Source organism: Antedon bifida, chromosome 3 (assembly GCF_963402885.1).
Source record: "Antedon bifida chromosome 3, ecAntBifi1.1, whole genome shotgun sequence".
Lineage (NCBI taxonomy): Eukaryota > Metazoa > Echinodermata > Crinoidea > Comatulida > Antedonidae > Antedon > Antedon bifida.
The window spans coordinates 6,127,609-6,149,203 of NC_136228.1; the positions used below are offsets into that span (position 1 = coordinate 6,127,609).

General features: G+C 35.3%; 4 protein-coding genes across 8 annotated transcripts; 1 reads left to right on the forward strand and 3 right to left on the reverse strand.

Annotated features, from left to right (window-relative positions):
* Positions 1 to 20: 20 nt before the first annotated feature.
* LOC144837282 (ubiquitin-related modifier 1-like) lies at positions 21 to 2,298 on the forward strand. The gene is made up of 5 exons (XM_078692332.1): positions 21 to 83; positions 457 to 527; positions 608 to 689; positions 948 to 996; positions 1,121 to 2,298. The coding sequence occupies exons 1-5, from the start codon at positions 43 to 45 to the stop codon at positions 1,187 to 1,189; spliced, it is 312 nt and encodes a 103-aa protein (XP_078548458.1). The 5' UTR covers positions 21 to 42; the 3' UTR covers positions 1,190 to 2,298.
* Positions 2,299 to 8,000: 5,702 nt separating this feature from the next.
* Positions 8,001 to 12,100, reverse strand: LOC144837661 (uncharacterized). 2 transcript variants are annotated; one of them, XM_078692863.1, is made up of 7 exons: positions 12,050 to 12,100; positions 11,406 to 11,614; positions 10,759 to 10,901; positions 10,278 to 10,394; positions 9,650 to 9,916; positions 8,737 to 8,945; positions 8,001 to 8,617 (listed from the first exon to the last, which is right to left on the reverse strand). In XM_078692863.1, the coding sequence occupies exons 2-7, from the start codon at positions 11,612 to 11,614 to the stop codon at positions 8,276 to 8,278; spliced, it is 1,287 nt and encodes a 428-aa protein (XP_078548989.1). In that variant the 5' UTR covers positions 12,050 to 12,100; the 3' UTR covers positions 8,001 to 8,275. The 2 variants fall into 2 exon arrangements, with proteins under 2 accessions (XP_078548989.1, XP_078548991.1); XM_078692865.1 differs by lacking the exon at positions 12,050 to 12,100 and adding an exon at positions 11,881 to 11,945.
* A 176-nt stretch (positions 12,101 to 12,276) lies between these two features.
* On the reverse strand, positions 12,277 to 16,992 carry LOC144837113 (uncharacterized). 4 transcript variants are annotated; one of them, XM_078692119.1, is made up of 7 exons: positions 16,545 to 16,992; positions 16,001 to 16,143; positions 15,249 to 15,365; positions 14,556 to 14,822; positions 14,115 to 14,323; positions 13,279 to 13,600; positions 12,277 to 12,957 (listed from the first exon to the last, which is right to left on the reverse strand). In XM_078692119.1, the coding sequence occupies exons 1-7, from the start codon at positions 16,724 to 16,726 to the stop codon at positions 12,944 to 12,946; spliced, it is 1,254 nt and encodes a 417-aa protein (XP_078548245.1). In that variant the 5' UTR covers positions 16,727 to 16,992; the 3' UTR covers positions 12,277 to 12,943. The 4 variants fall into 4 exon arrangements, with proteins under 4 accessions (XP_078548245.1, XP_078548243.1, XP_078548246.1 ...); XM_078692117.1 differs by having other exon boundaries at positions 12,957 to 13,047; XM_078692120.1 differs by lacking the exon at positions 16,001 to 16,143 and having other exon boundaries at positions 12,957 to 13,047.
* Positions 16,993 to 17,193: 201 nt separating this feature from the next.
* Positions 17,194 to 20,996, reverse strand: LOC144837198 (calcium channel flower homolog). Its single transcript, XM_078692214.1, is given in 6 exon segments — positions 17,194 to 18,863; positions 18,866 to 18,888; positions 19,175 to 19,282; positions 19,603 to 19,728; positions 19,978 to 20,050; positions 20,672 to 20,996. Coding segments are annotated over 6 exon segments (603 nt in total). The 5' UTR covers positions 20,841 to 20,996; the 3' UTR covers positions 17,194 to 18,759.
* Between the last annotated feature and the right edge of the window lie 599 nt (positions 20,997 to 21,595).

A 21,595-nucleotide genomic window follows, 5' to 3' on the forward strand; every position in this document is an offset into this window, starting at 1 on the left:
CCACATTCACTTAACGCACTTTTGGCGTTTCAGATTTTAAACATGGCGGCGCCCAGTGATGTTTGCGTAACTCTAGAATTTAGGTATTTATTTTGTTTTTTCTTATGATATATCAAATAAGATTTCGATAAAATATTTATGAATATTGTAAGAAGGCCTAGGCATAATATTTGTACGACTGGCCTTTAATTAAACTAGCTTAGGCCTAGGCTAAGCGAGGAGCGGTTTTTGAGCCGACCCGCTGGACACGGTCGACAGTGCGCGGTAGGCTGGCTGCTACTTACTACAGTACTACCATTTACCTACCTCCATGCTACTACTAGTTACTACTAGGCCGCCAAGCTAGTGGGATAGGCAACAACCAAGAAAATTATTTAATATAAGGGGCCTACAGTATTAATAATATTAAATACTGATATTATTATTGTTAATTAATCATTTTTAAATAATTTACAGTGGTGGAGCAGAATTACTGTTTGATAAAATTAAGAACCATGAAGTCAAACTAAAGAAAGTTGATGATAAATGTAAGAAATTCATTTATTTTTTTATCAAAAAGGTAAAAATGCAAACCCATTGTTAATTTTACATAATCATTGCTTTTTAGGGACAATAAAAAGGTTACTTGTATGGATCAAGGATAACATGTTGAAAGAACGCCCAGAACTTTTCATCCAAGGAGACTCAATGTAAGTCAGTTTGTAAAGCTCTGTCTACACTATCAAACTTTATGTGACAAACTTATGTGATGTGCCCATATATGGACATGGTGATGTCATATCACTACCATATTTGGCCACATCACACTTTTTTTGATCAAACTAGTTTGATAGTGTAGACAGAGAGCTTTAAGGGTTTTTATTTTGTCTCAATATGCACAGCACTAACTTGCAATTGCAAATATCTATTTTTATCAGGATTTACAATTTAATTTTGTTTTGTTTTAGACGGCCTGGAATTCTAGTTCTGGTGAACGATGCCGATTGGGAACTGCTTGTAAGTGACTTTATAATTCTTGTAATTTTATTCTTATATTTTTAAAATGTTAATAATATAGTTATTGTTTTACTTTTTAACAATTATTATCATTCTTTCCCTTTTTAATAAATATATTTTGTAGGGCGAATTAAACTATGAAATCCAAGAGAATGACAAGATTACCTTTATATCAACTTTACATGGAGGATAACGTAACACTGTGAAGATGCAATACTGTATTGTTGGATAACAGTCTGCAAAAAATACATTGTTATGAGAGAAAGAGGAAGAATACCGTTAAGCTTGGTTCCCACTAGCAACGTGATACAGTGTTATGTGAGAAATACCAGGGAAGAGTTAAATTAACGAATATGGAGAAACATACATAATCAAGAAGAATTATGCTATAACTGGGTGTAACATTAAAATGACAAAATGTTGGCAGGAATAATGTGTGATGGTCTCTATGACAACGAACATCAATTTCTTCGTTCAGGGAACTTTAAAAATGAATAATGTCAAATGATTTAAAGTTTAGAAATATAACATGCTATATAAAATCTAATTTTGCCCTTTGATGAAAAAGCACCGAATATCAATATATACAATGCAGGCCTAAAGTAGGTGAAAGTAAAAACATGTTAGCAGATCCAAAGTGTACCACATTTAGGCATGGTTCACACTAGAACGCAACGACAGTTTGCCATTGGTCATTATAAATAATAATCCATTTATTATTTTAGGGATGGATTATTGGAACAGTTGCTAGCTCGTCGAGTCGTCATTGCGCGCGTTTACGTCCTTGCGTTTCGTCCTAGTAGGGGAACCAAGCTTGCCGTTGCGTCTACGGCGTTGCGTTCTAGTAGGAACCGAGCTTGACGTTGCGTTTACGGCGTTGCGTTCTAGTGGGAACCGAGCTTGACGTTGCGTCTACGGCGTTGCGTTCTAGTAGGAACCGAGCTTGACGTTGCGTTTACGGCGTTGCGTTCTAGTGGGAACCGAGCTTGACGTTGCGTCTACGGCGTTGCGTTCTAGTAGGAACCGAGCTTGACGTTGCGTTTACGGCGTTGCGTTCTAGTGGGAACCGAGCTTGACGTTGCGTCTACGGCGTTGCGTTCTAGTAGGAACCGAGCTTGACGTTGCGTTTACGGCGTTGCGTTCTAGTGGGAACCGAGCTTGACGTTGCGTTTTCCTAGTAGGAACCGCGCCTAAATGTGGTATTGAAGAACCGTAAACTGAATCATAAAAACAGCGAACAAATTATGTGATATCTTCACTGTCAAATAATTTGTAATTGTAAAATAAATGTTATATTTGTAAATCTTTTCTCATGACGTTTTTATATTGTGTTCTTGTGAAACGATGGACGTATTGATAAACAAGATACAACAATGAACTAACAGTGTTTCACTTTATATGCAAACAGTGTTTATATTCTAATATAGCATCATGTAAATAAATATGAAGTTTAAAGTAAAAAAACATCAAACCCATCACATAATCAATATGTACCAGTTTGTGTATAAGTACATCATTAAGTTTGTATCAACACTAACGGCAAAACTAAAGACAAACATGACAATGAAGGGATTAAGGATGGCTTCATTTGATCAATAGGACGAGATGCGATCAATATTAATCTCACGATAATCCGATTGCTAGGAGCTATTACATGGTACTTTATTACCAGACTATAGATAGTGCTTTGAGACGGCCGATAAAGGAGCTTATTCACAATTCAAAAGCTTTATCGGCTTACGAGGTGTATAACGGCACTGCAATGGGACAGTAATTAATGTGAATACATTTGTCGGAGAAACTTTCCCAGATTTAGAAACCTTATAAACGGTAGCAATAAGCGGAAAAAAAGCTTATCTTGTCCCACGTAAAATCTGTCTATCCTAAGCGGGATTCCGCTCCGCGTTTTGTGTAAATTGTCAATCATAAGAAATAGATTCTATATTTTTCCGCTTACCATTTACCACCACCGCCGCTTACCGTTAATGCTTGTCTGTATACATTGGCCTTAATGTGCGTTCACATGAGGATCATACGACATGAGCTTAAATAAAAGCGGAGTAATCTCACTCCCTCTGGTAGAAGTAAACTGTTGACATTACAGCCTCAACCACTGATGTCCATACACAGTTCTTGGACTTAAGTTTATCAAGAATTGCGTTTGGACAATCAAGGGCTGAGACCTGACCACTACTTCCAACTTGTTTTGTCCGGTGCATGTTCACGGTTGATATACTATTGTAAGGCATGGACAGTTCTGAAATAATCATAGTTAATATTAGGCCTGTTATAAGTAAACAGCTAAGCAATATAGGCCTAATGGTACAAGAAATAGAGAAAAAAAAGTTACAACCAATCAAAGATGAGAGCAGTCAAGAAGACACCGGATGTGAAAGCTTCCGCTCTCCGCGCTAAGCTTTTAGATGAGGCGGCAGTTTTGAAAAAAAGTATGGAAGCCTAGACCAAAACAAAATACAACATAATTCTAATTTTGTAACATTAGAAGAATTTTGATATGTTTGATGAATCTTAATATGGATTTCTCTACACTGTGCCACATTATAGGATGATATGGTAAGTACTTACAAAATAAGACCTAGGCTAGCCTACCGCCTGCCAAGAGTAGGGCCTAAGTCCATCGGAATGCTTATCACATATTGTAGTGGTTGGTGGCGGCCGATTCGATGACTTAGCCCAGTGATCCTACGCACAGGGCCTGGAATCAGAACAGTACTGCTAGGCCTACACTGGCTGCAAGAAAAGGCGATCCGCCGTCCTATCTACTAGCGTATTGGTATTAACCGAGCACATTTAGCTCAGTTTAAATTTGAAAAAAAACTAGCTGCTTTCAATTAGAAACGTCTCCTGGTTTGGCCATGGCTACCCTCGATGAGTGTCATTCATAATATTCAATGCTAACATGATGATATCCCCAGGGGCCTAATCCGTCTAATTGACTTTACTTAATAACCAAAAACTTAGCAACAATTGCTGCTACTAAGACAGGTAGAAAACGAATCAAATTGCTACAAAGATCATCAACTTAAGTAAATCCGATCTATTCAGTTGTTTGACTTAAGAATAGAAATCTTTCACAATTACGAGAGGTAGGCCTACAATTGACTATCTTTTGTTTAAAATTCGACTGAGAGAAGTCAGTATTCCACCGGATTATATAACCCTATACATTGTGGCATTGGTGACTACATTTTAATTATAGAAAATATCAGTCATTTTTAGAAAAAAAAAGTTGTTGCAAGGCAACGTTGGAAATTTGACAACACTTTATTATCTACTTAACATTGTTTTACACCCGTTTGAACCAATTTCATTTAAATTTTGTTTAGCGCACAACACAGGTAATTCGACCAATCACAAGCGATGGATCATCCGAACTGTCTCTTGTGATTGGTCATCTCACTTTCGTTACGCGTACGCCTAATGTACTCAAGTGGAAACCAAATTTTACTATATAATATAATGAAAAACAAATTTTAATTTTCAGAATTATACTTAAACCCCTAAACATTAATTTTAATTTCCAAAATGTCATAGTTAGTAAAACATTATGATATTACGTTAATGCTGTACATATTTGTTAAAACTATCTTCTATCAAGTAATAGTTTCTACCCCGATTCTAGTTTCGAAAGATTACCTGTAAAACATGCATTAGCCGTCACACTTGAAGCGACCAATCGTCCCGCCGAATGTCTTGCTCTCCTCAGAAATGGTCAGTGTTTGGTTGACCACTCTTTTTATACCAGCGGTCAATGGGGTGGAGCAAAGCTGCTTATCCGCCGTTGTAAACATCCAACCAGTACCCTCTTTTCAAAGTTTCTGTCCTTGAATCGTTGTCAATAATCTTAATTAATACGGTGACATTTCGAGAGAGCGATCGTTGAATCCAGGGACACATAAAATGTTGTATTTATCACTGGTTTCTTTTATTAAAATCAGAAAATAAGTAAGCAATTACGAATTAAGAGACGTTTACTATATAACTTTAAAATAAAATGTAATGACAAAAAAGATCGACGTTTCGCAACCATCATGGAACCATTCTCAAGAACAAATGTTCCGAAACGTCGATCTTTTTTTCATTAAATTTTATTATTAATCAATATAAGTTAAAAACGTGTCCACACATTATTATTGTTTGATTTTCATTCTTCATGTTAGTATTGAATGTAAATAATGTGTAGGCCCTATTTTTTAACATTTTGGTTTTAATAATGTTTGTAAAACTAATTACCACTGTACTCGATGTATGAATCAAATCAAAGTATGATTTTCTAAATATGGGAGGATGACTGTGTTGTCATGTAATTGGCACCGGGTATGGCGTGTTACGACTTTATTACCAGGAGTATGGTTTCGAATCGAAATGAAATGTTTATATAAACATAATGAAACAAAAGTATGGGAGTATAATATCATTATACGTTTATTATTATTATTTCGTCAGTAGCAGTACCACGGGACAATGTTATGTAAATGTGTATAAAAGTATATACCATACTTTCTGTCTTTCTGAATAGGGCCCTATTTTATACCATACCATGTGGCTTAACGTAGAGGCTTGAAGCCCCTGGTTTAGGGACGCTAAGAGGACCTCCAACGCTTGAGGCCTCGAGCGTTTTTAGCCCTTTTCGACATATTTTAATGCCTTATTTCTCCTCTAGGTCCTGCTCAGGGGGCCCTATATGCTCCGGGCCCCTAGGTTTAGCCAGTAAGCGCTCATAGCTGTTACGCCATACTTTTACAAAAAAAACATCAGGTTGAAATTGAAACATAACAGAATTGCAGACTTGGTTCCTAAGTTTTCAGACTTAAACTATACTAAAACGTTTTAAAACCTATTGTGTGAAGATGATCTTATTTGTAAGTCTACCATTCGTGCAATGCAAGATTTAAGGTTGCCTAAAACCATTCATAAAATCAATCTGATTTTAGAGGAATAATCTGATTCACGAATTAATGAATACAGTACAACTCTCCCTGCAATCCTTGAATGAATAGGTGATTTAAAAGTCAAAAAGCTACCAGACAAATGGCAAAGAATTTGTGAGAAAATAAAGCATGAATGAATAGAAGGTTCGACGTGGCAAATTAACTGTTGAGTTCATTATGTCTACTTTAATGACATTCTTTTTGAGGAATAAATTGTTTTTTACTTTTACTGCGGTGATTTAGAATTAGCCGTTCAGGCAAAATCCCTGGTTTTATCCATTATTGTAATATAAATTCCATAGGCATATAGATTCATTGAAATAATATCGGCCTAACTTTTAAGATCTATTGTCTTCTGAAAAATAATTGTTTTTGTTGAATATGTCATTTTAATTTCACATACTAGTTATCCACTTTGACCGAAAATTGGATCTAAAAAAATGTATTCACCTGAAAAACTGTAATTTAGGCCTAAAGCAAACAATAGTCAAATTAGCTGCCAGCCATTGGGTTTTTGGTTGAATTTAACCATTTCTTATGTTATTTTATAAGTGAAAACAATTTTTTTTCTTCGGAAATGATTAACTTGATTAAAACTACAAAATAACCTATTCAAAGTCTGATTTAATTAATCTTAATTTTCATGTTTTTTGGGGACAATACATCTTTAATGTGATGTGGCCATGGACATGATGAGGTCATATCACTACCATATTTGGGCATATCACTACCATATTTGGGTACATAACACTTTTTTGTCAAACTAGTTTGATAGTGTAGACAGAGCTTATATACCTCAATCCATCAAAAATTCAAACTGAAATAAATCGAAAACTATTAAACGAAACAATCTTGTCATGCCACAGTAATTACAACTCGGAAACAAGTTCTTTCAGTAATTAATCGATAAGTTGGTTTTCACCTTGAGTAGTGGGGGTTTAAACGAAAATCGAAATATATAAGCCCCGTATACCGCCAATGTGTTCATTGTCTGAGGTGAAATTAAATGTTGTTTTGTTCTTTGTTTACTTATAGTCTTGTTCCTAATAGCTTGTTTTTGGCTAACATTACACGATTCTGGTCGTTGGTTGGAATGGGACATTCTTATCAATATCGATCTGTGTTAATATCGATAACCTCTCTTTCTTCAGTGGTCGCATCTGAATTTCAGGACAACAAAAGTTGTGACCGTTAGGTTATTGATTGGCTGATATTGCACACGTTACTACAGTTGTTGTTTTTTTGCATGGGCATGTGTATTTTCCTATATTCCTGTTTACTTACGAGTCAATCGTTCTTTATACAGAATAATACAGGCCGACTGTACATGCTGGCCATTTGTGTTTACGGTTATGGACAGATTATTTTTTAAATACAGTGCATCTTAAAGGCCCATTTACACTAGGACGATAACGATCGACGATAAATAGATAAACATACATTTTCTTACATAAAACAAAATAAATTGGAAAAGTTTTCGTTTTAGAACTATAGGAAAATCATTTATGCTGTCATAAAAATAATATTTATAAAAATCCGATCAAATGACATCATGATCAATAAAAATAATAACATTGTTGTATTTCCACGATATTATTGCCCTTACTGGTCATGACGTCATTTGATTGGACATGTGAAAATGTAATTGTTATCAAAGGCAGCATATATGGTTCTATAAGGATGAAAATTCTTTAGATTTCCTTTGTTTTATGTATGAAAAATGCATATTTATCTATTTATCGTCGATCGTTATCGTCCTAGTGTAAATATTGGCCTTAAATGATACATCCGTGGACTCAGTGTTATAAGTAGAACCCCGACCCTCCTTTGGTACACCTTACTCGGGGACTTCCTTAAGGAGAAACTTTCGTGTGAAATAATCGAATGTGTATAATTTTGTTTAAAGCTACGGCCAATCACTTTCCAGGGGACACTTTTATCAAGGAACACTTTTTTTGTTGTGTTAGATTCCTATTCACTTCTTCCATCACCCTTTCTTCGAACCATGTAAATAAACATAAATGCAACGTATGCTTTATAATAATTCAAATATTACTATTTGTATACCGGTATTTCTGTTTAATTAATTCAAAGAAGCATTCTGTTATTATTTTAATTGTAGCTGGTTACAGTAGTTAACCTTGGTTCCCACTAGAGGCGCAACGCAAAGTTATTTTAAAACCAATTGTGCACAAGCGATGATTCGAACTGCTCATGCAATTGATCAACTCGCTTGCGTTGTGTCTACGTCCCGCTAATCAAATGTTGAATAATTATTATAATTATCTATAGTGATAGGCTACAGTACAGAGTCAATAGTCCATCTCTTAATCTAGTCTTGTGATCAACGCTAACACTGCATCTTTTAGTTTAAAATAATCTTCTTTGCAGTTGTAAATTTGGGCTGAAATTCGAACCCAAAATTCTCCATCTATAACTGTAAATGCGCAAAAAATATCATACTTTTTGTAAAATATAGATATTAGTTGTTCGGAATTTGTGTAATTCACAGGAGGCAATTTATCACCATCTTTTCTTGGTAACTTTATAAGCGCCATGAAAGGCGCCCTCACGGTAGGATGTATTGCTAGACGTGGAGTGCCCCATGCGTTTGATAGCATGTCTGCAGCCCATTCGACCATATTTGTATTGTAATGAGTTATGGCATCCTGCAAATGAATATTAAAGTAAAATTAGTTTACATAATGATACATATTCGTTTTCACCATAAGGCGGTTTATGAAATATGATAATATGAAATAAAATATGAATAAAATCCGCGGCATACCATTCCAATTTCTTCGAGAAATTCAATCGCAGAAATTGCTGCGCAAAATGACGTGTAGTCCCTGGTAGCCTGGCTTTTAAACCGATCGCACAAACGAGGTTCAAACTGACCATGTGACGTCACCAACGGCTGAATGACATCAGAGTATTTTGGGTTAATATGTAGAAATGCACATCCCCGGGGAGCAAAACACCACTTATGTAGGTTACCTGTAAATAATATTCAAAATGTATGTATTATAATATGTAGTCTGGGTTCCAGACGGAGTTTTGTCTTAATATTAGTAAAAAGATAAATATTTTGGCACATATGGCGTTTCATACGAAATAAAAACAAATAAATTATAAAAAAAAGACTCAATCAAAGTCTATAATATGGTGTAATATATTGATATCTTAAATCATCAGTGACAGCATTGAGGTGGCAACTATAGCAGTAGACATATTGGTACTAACAAGTTCTCCATATTAGGACGCATCGAAAGAACGGCGCAAAGCAAGCGAGTTGACCACCAACTTCAATGACCAGCGATTCGAATAATCTACCATTGCGCTTACGTCCTTTCTTCACGGATCGGAACAAACGACCAAGACGGCGCCGTTCAATGTATGATGTTCCATTATTTAATTCAACACGACGCCGTTTTCGGTTCCGTTAAATGGAACAAGTGTGAATGTAGTTTCAGTGGGAAGCTTAAAGTGTCCGATGTGCTGTCTTTTCCGATTAGGAATAAATGGCTGCGGTTTGAATTATTTAGAGGTTTCTACAGTTAGAATTGGTTGTGTGGCTGAAAAAAAAACTCTTATTAAAATTTGCTTATCTTAATCTAACAGTCGCGCCCCTGGCCTTATTAAATCATGGAGGATCCTCCATGATTAAAGCAACATAACAATATACAGTATAGCATTATTACCAGTGTAGAAATCAGCTCCAAGTTTTTCCACATCTAGAGGCACATGCCCGGGTGCGTGCGCACCATCCACCATTACCATGACATTCTTCTGTCGGCACACTGGTATCATGTCTTCCAAAGGCATCAAGAGCGCAGACACACTAGTCATGTGATCCAATATTACCAACTTCACACCTTCATTGGCATCAAGCGTTTCTTTTAACGTGTTTACCAATTGTGTCTTACTTTCAATGGGAAAGGTGATTTTCATGGTAACGACATCAATTTCTACATAAATTAAAAATCATACAATGATTCGTAGACCTATACAAATTTTGTATGCGATTTTTTTTGTTACATGAAATTTGGCCATCTGAGATGTAAAGTTGGTCAGTATTGTTGGAAGTAAATATATACATATTATAATGTCTGCGCATGCCTACAAACCTATTCGGGCTTTGATAGCCTCCGTGACGAACATGTTATATTTGACACATGACTTGCTTTATAGTATTTTGGTAAAATCGTCACTGATCTTAATTACGCGTCGCTATTGCGTTTATATTTAAAGCAACGCAGCATACCGTGTTTGTCGACATATAGATAAACATTGGGTTATAATAATTATAGACCTTATCCTACGGCTTACCTGGGTTCATTTGATTCACAAAAACTACGGTTTTCTTAATAGCCTCGTAAGTATGATTTGTTATCAATATCTTGTCACCCGGAGACCAGCGAAGAGACTTGATCACCGTGTTCACGCCTAAAAAACATGCACAAAGAAACACTACATCATCGTTCGATTTATGCTATTTGCCAATATGATTTAAAAGTTGGTATTTTCTAAATACGTTCTCTTTCCATAACATTATAAAACATTTTATCTCCCACATGGGAGTGCCCCACCGGAGGTGCTGACCGGTCGTGGCTGACCAATGTTTTTTACTTTTTTTGTACATAATTGTTGTTGTATGTTGTATGTACATGTAGATGCATTTAAATAATAGTCACCAAACTGACAAGCTTCACTCGCTTCTTTTTGGTGTACTGTTGGATGTAAAATTGTAAATTGTAATAATTGAAATTGTAAATTGTAATTGTGAATAAGACTTATATAATTAAATTACCAGTTGTCACGTTGTCTAGCAAAACAAGATTGTCTTTGTCAGATCCCACAAATTGAGCAACTTTATCACATGCGCTTACATAGATATCTTCTACCTGGAAACGGTACCAACAATCTGGGTCACTCTCTCGTTCCAGCTGAAACCTAAAATTATTAGTTCGTAAAATATTTAATGATTTCCTTGGTAAAATTATGTAATCACGCGATCAGGGACGTATTCAGAGATATATTATGGGCCTGGGTAACACACAGATTGAGGTGAAGCGAATCTGTGATTCGAATATTGGTAATACGAAACATTTTGCACGCATGACGTGTTATATGTATACTTGAGCTGGAATAACGTCGTTTGGTGGCGATAAAAGAATTAACAACATAAGCAAAGAACAGACTTAACGAGAGACTTGGGCAAGTGCACTATAGGCAATGACTCATTATCATAGGCGAATCCCAGGGGATTAGCAACACAGTTAGTGGCAATGGCTATGAGCGCTCACTGGCTAAATCCAGGGGCCTCAGGCCTCTGCGTTACGCCATTGCAAGACGGATAGACTTTTTTGTGTTCGCGGGCTTTTCTGTTGGTCGGGTTTCACAGGACGTGTAGCAGCAATGGAGTATAATTATTTACAGAATCGACCTGACACTTACTTCCTCTGAGTTTCGATAACTTTTCTAGGCACTGTTCCAAAAGATCCATGGTTACAGTACGTTACCCACTCCTTCAACATAAAATCGTTTAATTTGCACTTTCTTCCAAACACAATCCGTTTACTTCTTCTATTATTCCATGCATACCACACCAAGGCAATGCCAGCTGCTGTAACTGAAGTATACCCTAGTATAACATAGTCAACCATCTGAAATATAACGTAAAATTAGTCATCGATAACTAAGCCTGAGTTAAAATCATGGATGTTAGGGATGGCATTTCTGGCTCAGCCCGCGGTAGAAATAACAATACTCCAGTGATTATCAATGGATTAACGTATTATAGTTGACGTACATCGACAAATATATTTAATTGTATTCCGAGATTTACTATTTGCAACGCAGTGCTTTTATTTAGATCCCCACCCGGCGAACAAGAAGACAAGGCCTATCGTTACACTGTAATCGTTATTACCTTATAAGCCTAAGTGTGGATTAAGTTATGCCACCATCTATCATAACACGTCGTTTTCTAATACAGTACATTTTACGATGTTTCAATGTTTGCACCCTTGTGATACCACCAGGCAACAATCATATCAAAGTAATAAACACAAATACGATCATAAATGTAGTGTACTTACCGTTTAGCTCTCACGTTCAATTCTAGCCGCTGCTTGTTGTATGTGAGCTCCTTACGCTTCACTGAATCACATCATAAGAATATTAATATGATTATTTTGTACGTCACGCTCTATTAGTTGTTTTGGCAAAAACTTAAGCTCTGTCCACATTCACGCTTCATTAGTTGTTTTTGCGAAAACTTAGGTTCTGTCCACACCACGGAATCGACATGCATACTACAGTTTATTCATGGTTTATTCTTTTTGCCTAATTGTGCTTAATGAACGTTATGTTTAAAAATCGAAATCATTTTTTCATTTCTGTTTTCTTGACGTAAGAAAATCTACCCCATAGTTTGTGAGTTAAATAATACAAAAACAAATCATGTTTTCATCATCAATTCGTGTTAAGTCCTTATTACAATACATTATTAAACGAATTACGTAATATATGATTTATAAATATAATCAAATAATCATAATTATCATTTTCTTTTCATCCTCTTAAATATTATTTCAGTTTATGCTTACTTCATGCCTGATTTATTTTAGTTTCTACTAAAAGCTTTCAACTATATGAATTACAAATTATAAAATATTATAAAATATTTCATAACCATAAGGTTATAATTTAGGTAATTTAGCCTAATATTCAAAATAATGAAATCCATTAATTTATAATAAAATAATTATTTTTTAATATTCTGAGCAGCTCGAAATTCAAAGCCAAAATCGTGCTTTTTACTCGAGTTTTTGACTGTTTTTTTTAAAATTAAAATTTCATATGATTATAAAATATTTCATAACTGTGGACCATAAATAATATTCACTTAATTTAGGTAGATAAATTTAGAATAAAACATTTCAAAAAATACAATATATAAATTATTCTATTTAATATTGGGTGCTTATATATTAACTTAATTTAGGTAGATAAATTTAGAATAAAACATTTCAAAAAATACAATATATAAATTATTCTATTTAATAGTGGGCACTTATATATTAACTTAATTTAGGTAGATAAATTTAGAATAAAACATTTCAAAAAATATAATATATAAATAGTGGGTGCTTATATATTATTATAACTTAATTGAGGTAGATAAATTAGAATAAAACATTTAAAAAAATACAATATATAAATATATAATATCGCAATGATTGGAAGGGCATTTTCTTACGTTGCTTCGATTGCGTTATGTTGCGTCGCTAGTGGGAACCAAGCATTATATATTAACTTAATTGAGGTAGATAAATATGCATAAGCGCATCTCTTAATTTATAATAATCATCTTTTGTATTGTATATGTGAGCAGAGAGGCGAAGCCAGAAGCGGTCGTTCACACGGGTCGCTGCTATATGCACTTTGTGTTTTTGGTACACACTCAGGGCTATTGCCTTACTTCCATCTGGAGTTAATGGAATGTTTTCAATATCAGGTAGTTTTATCAGAATCATAAACGGTGCCTTTAAACTGTCGTGGATGGGAATTGTGGTGGTCTTCCAGGCTTTGCAGAGCATGTCAGTCGCCCACTTCAACATTGGCTCGTTGTAGTTCTTTACAGCAGACTAAAAATAAAGCATTGGGAATGATAATGTTTCAAAAATTATTATGCGCATTTTGACAAGGAAATTGCAATAGTGTGTTTGCACTACCGTGGCAATGACGGATTTAGAAGCCGAAGAATTAAGGCCAATTTACACAAACGAGCGGTAACGGTAAATAAACAATATAGAATCTGTATTATTCCTTATACACAGCGCGGACGAGAGGTTCCCGCTCTCAGATTATACGTGGGACAAGCTACGTGGTTTTTTGCTTCCAACGCAGCGACGTATCGACGCAAAGTGTTGTATTGCGTAATCACAAGTGGGAACCGACGACGTTTGATTTCACGCAGGCGGAGGCAAACACAATTATTAGAAGGGCATTGCTTACGTTGCATCGGTTGCGTTACGTTGCGTCGCTAGTGGGAACCAAGCTTTACCGTTACCGCTCGTCGTGTAGATTGGCGCGTACATCCTTTGTGGTCGATTGTGCAGCCAACTATATACCAAATATACAACTTAGAGGCCTACTCACCAGCCCTCCGATGCCCTGAAGAAATTCTACAGCCGCAGACGATGAGCAGAGCGCGGTGTAATCCTTGCTTCCTTGCATCAGGAATCTGTTACGTAATCTAGGACATTCTACCTTTGATGTTACTAATGGATTTATTTTATCTGAATGTTTAGGATTAACATACAGGATGGAACATCCACGAGCTGAATAACACCATTTATGAAGATTTCCTGAAAGAATAAAACATATGAAAATACCAATTACCAAATATTAGGCAATGGAACACCATTTGTTGGAATTCAGAGAGTGTTTAAAACACAGGACATGTCGAAAATGTTTTAGAAAATGTCAAGACAAAGTTTACGCGCGCGTACAAATGCCATCGCATTACCATCAATGTTTGAACACGCGTGTCAAATTGCGTCACTGAAACCTGGTGTATGTAGACGATTTTCAACATACCAAAGTAGAAATCCGCTCCGATTTCTTCTAAATTAAGCTCTACCTGTCCAGGAGCATGCGCACCATCTACCATTACCATTACCCCTCTTTGATGACATAGTGGTATCATGTCTCCAATCGGAAACAGAATGCCAGACGGGCCAGTGATGTGGTCTATGATGGCGAGTTTGATCCCACGATGACAATTGAGCATCTCTAGAAGACTATCAACCAATTGCTGTGTACTTAGTATCGGTAAATTCATATCCATGACAACTACCTCAACGCCTAAAAAATCAATTGATAATTGATGATAACAAGGGATAGGCTTGATATCAAATAGCGTGATGATTAGTATTAAGTTCTGTCTACACTATCAAACATTATGTGACAATAAATGTGATATGCCCATATATGGATATGATGATGTCATATCACTACTATACAATATCACACTTTTTTTGTCAAACTGGTTTAATAGAGTTGACAGAGCTTTATGTTTAAATAGCCTAATAATTTATTTTTTTAAATTTTTTTTTTACTTTTGGGCTAGCCTATACGGCTAGATAGATATGGTCAATGCATACAAACAGAGTGGTACTACTACACTGGATAGTGAATGAATTTACTTGTGGTTATCCTTGGCAATTTGCCTAAAATGAGAATTTAAAAAAAATAAAATAAATAAATGGAAAAAAATTAGCTTATTCTTACCTGGATTATTATTAGCTATAAACATGGCGGCATTTTTAACACACGTAAATGTGTGTGTGGTTATCAGTATCTTATCGCCTTCAGAGAAACTTAACGATTTCAAGATAGTATTAGCAGCTATGGAATAAGAAGAATAAAAGCATGTTATTATGCAACAATACTGAGATCGCAACAAGTGTGTGGAAGCCGAAAGCTTGGTTCCCACTAGGACGAAACTTAACGCAAACTACGCAACGTAAGAAAATGCCCTTCCAATCATTGTGTTTGCCCCTCCTGCCTGCGTGAAATCAAACTTTGCAGCACTTTTGCGTCGTCGGCTCCCACTTGTGATTACGCAATACAACACATTGCGTCGATACGTCGCTGCGTTGTGTCGCTAGTGGGAACCAGGCTTAACCACTTGCGCGCGTTGCGTCTACGACCTTGCGTTCAAGTGTCCTAAAGCTTGGTTCCCACTAGCGACGCAACGCAACAAAGAAAATTCCTTCCAATAATTGTGTTTACCCCCGCCTGCGTGAAATCAAACCTGCGATGTTTGCAGCACTATTGCGTCGTCGGTTCCACTTGTGATTACGCAATACAGCACTTTCCGTCGATACGTCGCTGCGTTGCATTCTAGTGGGAACTACGCTTAATGGGAACCAAACTCAAATAGCCAAGCCAACTAAAGAGTATATAGAATTTAAAACATTTTCTAAAAACCACTGGGGCCGCCAATGCTGTTCTCAAAGAATGTTTAGTTGTTGTCTTACCAGTAGTTGCATTTTCTACTAAAACCAAGTTTTCTTTATTTGACCCAAACATGTCGGCAACATTGTCCGTCGCATTAGAAACGGCTTCTTCAACTTTATAGCGAAACCAGGCTTCTGGGTCCGTTTCCTGCATATACCTAAATCTGAATAAAACTCAATTTTTAATTATCAACTACATTGATCAGCTGAAAAAAAGTATAGAGGACGACCACGATCCATACTACCGGTAACTCTATCGAACGAGACCCTTCATAAACAATCATCTGCACTGCACTACCCCCTAGGATTAAGTATAAAGGATATAGAAACGATTCGGAGAATAGCAGAAAACGGACTGGAGGAAAGCAATCCGAGATATAAGCAAAGCAGCCGAGGCGGGAAAGTCAGCAGACTATCTGGCGGACCGGCAATAAAGCAAAGCACATTGATCAAACTTGAAAGAGTACTGTTTATGGTCTTGCATTGCAGAAGTGACCGTAGGCCTACCATCATACCGTTTATTCCGTCAATTGTACCCTTACTTAAATTATACAAATTTCCTTACTTAGCCTGTGAAAATAGTACTTGCTTCGGAACAGCTGAAAACGCCCCATTATTACAAAACGTCACATCTGGATCTAGTACATATTCCGAATCGCGAAATACTTTTCCAAACGTTGGTGTTATCTTCATCTTCTCCTTCGTCAAGTGAATACAAATTCTTCTCATGAAGCCAGCCTTCCACATAACACAATGAATGTAACTGGTTACGCTAAACAATTCACAGTGCCAATAGCGTTTGCTGCTGCAGTTCTGTCGTCGTGTAAATAGCACAGATTATATACCAGGGAGAACTCCTGATTATACCGTTGTCGCAATGTTGCTTCCCTTTTGATATTAAAGCTCAGTTCACACTTGGACGCAACGCGCTATGACGAAGTACAACGCAGGTAAGTTGACCAATCACTTGCGACAGTTCGGATGATCCATTAATCATGACGCGAAGTTGATCAAAGTACTTGCGATACGTTTATACCTTATTGAGCTTGCCTTGCCAGGTGAGAAACGCGTAACAGGTCCTTTGATCTTTTTTAATTGCTTTGATTATATTTTGATAATGCTAATCGTTTTTTATAATTGAATTAAATGAGAGGATGTTTTCAATGCAAGTTTTAATGTGAGAAACATTAGGCCCTAAATAAAATAAGTCACCCTATATTTTACATTATATTTTATTTAGCATAAATAATTATTATTTATATTTAAGATTAGATTTTAACTTTCAATATTAGTTGCTATTTGCTTTTTAATGTAATTAAAATCACTTCGCACAATGGCGTTTCATACTTTGCTTCTTGGCGTTCCATAGTTAGAACTTATTATAATAAATATGTTGCCCCAGTACCAGATATAATCAATAAATGGAAACCTAATCAATAAATGGAAACATAATCAATATTGAATATAATCAATAAATGGAAAATAATAAATATTGGATTTAATCAATAAAGGGAACCTAATCAATATTGGATATAATCAATAAATGGAAACCTAATAAATAAATGGAAACATAATCAATATTGAATATAATCAATAAATGAAAACTAATCAATATTGGATATAATCAATAAATGGAAACCTAATCAATATTACAGGGTCACTGGAATCATTGCACAAATTTGTTTTTTAAACTTTATAAAGTTTACTGCATATACCGTTGCTTGCTTTAAACCTTACCTTAGAGAACTAAATATTAGCTATTGGTAAACCACAGTAAGGGCCTCTAAAAACCCATGGTATGATATTTCATGGTTCTTAATGTTTAATAATTTGAGATAATATTTCTATTTTAGTACATGTTAAACTTGTAAAATATACATATCTATTATAATATTATATTATGATCATTTTATATTACATTATTACAATAATAAAGTAATGGTTTTTAAATAATACTTTTTGTGAAATTCATGTGTTTGTTTCCCTTCAAATAAAATCAATTGGTCCCTAATTAGAATCAAAATGATTAAGTTTTGAATCAAGTCATAAATAAGTTTAATACTCAATTTGTACTTGATAAAAAAAAAGCTATTACTATTCTAGTTAAATATAAAAGTTTTAAAAGTCTGTTCAATATTGTTTCACTTTTAAATTGAGTCCACCCTTTTTAACTTACCGTTTAAACTAAAACTTCATCTAAACCAAGTACATTATCCCAAGTCCCTCGTTTTAAACTAAGTCCCTCGTTTTAAACTAAGCACCTTGTTGCTGTGTAAAAAACAAGCACACATACCGTCAAAAGCACCCCAATAAATTCATATCATATACAGGCACCTAAGCAGTTTACATTTTATTTTTTTCTGGAACCCTGAAAGGTTCTGGAGATTTATGGACAAGCTAGGGGGCCCCAATAAAATTCTGGAGATCCTCGAGATGTGTACAATGTTCAGATAAACAGGCATGGATTTAGGAAGCGTGTGCTAAACAAGCTTTAGCCCTCCCCCACTAAAAATTAACAGGCATATCTTTTTTACCTCTTTTAGTGTCATTTCCGGCCAACTAGATGTGATTTATCATGTATTTTATATGCGAGAGTACCATTTCCGACGCTTGTGGCTTAAATACTTAGTGTATACATATCAATATTTGAATGCCCTGGCACCTCCCCCACCCCCACACCCCCTATTTCAAGATCTGCCCCAGATAAATGTAACATAATTTATATACGTATCTGTAAATAGATGGTTTTAATATGAGGAATGATAACTTGGAATGTGTAACTACAACAAACATGCAGTAAATATATATCGTTTCAAGGAATATCTTTCGTGCCCATTGCTTGTTCGTTTGCAACCAACTTGCTCATCTCCACCTTGCGGTTGACGTGAGCTGTTTGCACGCCATCCCCTCTGAAAAAGAAGAAGACAAATATAAAAACAATGACAACTAATGCTAATTGTAAATGTACGTATTCTTGGTCCTTAATCTTAACTGGAAACTGAGGAACTTTGTTGCTTGAATTCGATGATCTGAAAATGTACGACCCAGTGTTTTTCATTTAATTAAATGTTTATAAGAAATATTCAGTTCTTTTTATCTGTATTGTGATAGTGGTGATCGTGATATTGGCAGGAGTTGATAATAATGGTACCGTGATGTAATTTTAAATATTTTTACGAGACGATGATTACTTACTTTTTCCCAACAAATATTAAGCCATACAAAACTCCTGTAGCGAACACTGGTAAAACTCCCAAAAATACAGTTAGTGACGTGCAGAAGATAACAGGTACGATTGCAAGGCTGTCATGAAATAATTATAATTAATAAAAATATTATTATAAAAATACAATCATATCATATCAAGTTAAATATCATTAAAATATTAGAACTTTCCCAAATACACTAAAAACAATGCAATATTCATTAAAATACAAAGCAAAAACATGTAATATAAATAGTTTGTTAATCGTCAAATGTGATACACATGTGATACTGTATTATGCTGCTGTACCACATAGTATGATAATGCCAAAATATATATATAGTATATAAATACAGTAAATAAACTACAGATACACATTTACATCATTTCTAATATTGTATTATTATTTACTACTTACACAAAATATGAAATAGCCTTAAGCCAAGGGGGCCTGTTCTCACTCCATCTATTCATTGAAGCTGTAATTTCTATAAATGAACAGCAAATAGGGGCTTCTAACATTAACACAATCACACCAAACAATCTGAAAAAGTAATGGGTAAAAATTTACGGTTCTAAATTCTGTAATTAACTTGAACTGTAGGACTTTGATAACTATGCTCGTTTGTCCTTCCTGATCATTCTTGAAAACTCTTCATTTGTATATGGGCAATATTTCAAGTGGTGATCAGACCAGATTTTCTCTATTTATGGAAGAGGCACAAACAACATTCATTAATAAATGATCACCAGATGATAGTCTGAATTATGTTTTTAATGATTGAAAACTTACATCATGAGGACACCAGCAATAATACAATGTCCACTAATAGATATACATGTGAGAATTCCAAGACCTACCAAAACTGAAAGAAAACACAAATGATTGAAATATATTTATTATTATAATTTATGTATAAATAGTGACCCTATTTTTTCTTCTTCTCTTCTTTCGGGTACTGCTTAACGGATCAAAACAAGCAGGGTTTGTGCGCATGCAGGGTCTTTGAATTTTGATATTTAGTCTCTGATTTCAGGTGATATGTTTTTAAAGTGTTCCTTTACTGCTTCCTTGAAAGATTCACTTGTTTCAATGTTCTGTATATTTGGAGGTAGTTCGTTCCAGTCCCTAGTTGTTCTTGTCACATATGAGAACATGTATTTATTTAAGGCTTAAGCATATCTACTACTACTACCACTATCTACCACTATCTACTTGTACATGTACAGTAGTATTAAACTGTATGTTATAGATATTGTATGTGTATGTATTTTAGACCTATGTATGTATTTTGTATTAATATTATTATCCACCAGTGTAGTAGTAGATAGTAGTAGTAGTAGTAGCCCATTTTATTTAGTAAAAACACATTAAAATGTATCATAATTGATTGCCATTCATTCATTGTTATCGTTTAATTATAAAGTGACTGTTCGTAACACAACACTAAACAATTAAGCTAGGCCTAAATTGCCTACCCACATACCTAGGCCTGACAAAGCACCGACGCCTCTAACAAACATTCGAAAACAGAATCCCATCTCCTGCGGATTCGGAGGCGGACCATCTCCGTCCCTCTGCATGTTCTGTCCGTTTGGTTGGGCTTCGCCTACGGTACCGAAATTTTTCGGTGGATCTGCTGATGAACTCATCATTTTAGGGAAAATTGATACTAATAATGAAACAGACGATATCTGGAATCGTTTTAATAAGGAGCCTTCGTTGCTCGAACTATTCTAGGCCTAGGCCTAATGCATTTGTTTATTTCTTCTTTTATGATGATGACAAACGTCAACATGTCCCGTGTGGTCGCGAGTCATCACTTCCGGTGTTATCGTCATCGTCGTCACGCGTCAGCAGAACATGTCATACGCCACCAACGACAACAAAAGTTTTGATTTTTGTAAAGCTCTGTCTACACTACTGCCACACTATCAAATTTTATGTGACAAAACAAATGTGATGTTCCCATATGGACATGATGATGTCATATCACTACCATATTTAAGCATATCACGGAATCCCATATCACTACTATATTTGGGTACACCACACTTTTTTTGTCAAACTAGTTTGATAGTGTAGACAGCGCTTAAAGGAATTAAATGCAAAATGACTGAAATCGATATTTAAAAAATAGACTTTATCAAATGATACACGCTACATAACAAGCGTTTACACAACCTTCTCACAAACTTTATTTTTAATCAGCTTTCATCTCATAATACGTGGTTACAATTTTGTTACAACAAAAAAGTAATGATTTTCCAGTTAATTCGGAATCAGAGGAATTTATTTAATAGTGATCAACATTGTTTTAGTGGAGTGCGCCATCTATTTTTGTAAGTGACAAAAAATGTCAAGGAAACATATGACCGTGGAGTTTTGTTGCACATGAAAGTCCGTGCAA

Bases quoted from the DNA above. Each gene is read 5' to 3' on its own strand.
- LOC144837282 (XM_078692332.1), top strand. From the start codon at position 43: ATGGCGGCGCCCAGTGATGTTTGCGTAACTCTAGAATTTAG. The intron at 84-456 runs GTATTTATTTTG...AATAATTTACAG, and splicing joins TGCGTAACTCTAGAATTTAG to TGGTGGAGCAGAATTACTGT. The intron at 997-1,120 runs GTAAGTGACTTT...TATATTTTGTAG, and splicing joins ATGCCGATTGGGAACTGCTT to GGCGAATTAAACTATGAAAT.
- LOC144837113 (XM_078692119.1), bottom strand. From the start codon at position 16,726: ATGTGGAAGGCTGGCTTCATGAGAAGAATTTGTATTCACTTGACGAAG. The intron at 16,144-16,544 runs GTAAGGAAATTT...AGTTTTATTCAG, and splicing joins GTACTATTTTCACAGGCTAA to ATTTAGGTATATGCAGGAAA. The intron at 14,823-15,248 runs GTAAGAATAAGC...TTGATTTTTTAG, and splicing joins TATAGCTAATAATAATCCAG to GCGTTGAGGTAGTTGTCATG.
- LOC144837661 (XM_078692863.1), bottom strand. From the start codon at position 11,614: ATGGTTGACTATGTTATACTAGGGTATACTTCAGTTACAGCAGCTGGC. The intron at 10,902-11,405 runs GTAAGTGTCAGG...TAATAATTTTAG, and splicing joins GTTATCGAAACTCAGAGGAA to GTTTCAGCTGGAACGAGAGA. The intron at 8,946-9,649 runs GTAATAATGCTA...TATTATTTACAG, and splicing joins TGGAGCTGATTTCTACACTG to GTAACCTACATAAGTGGTGT.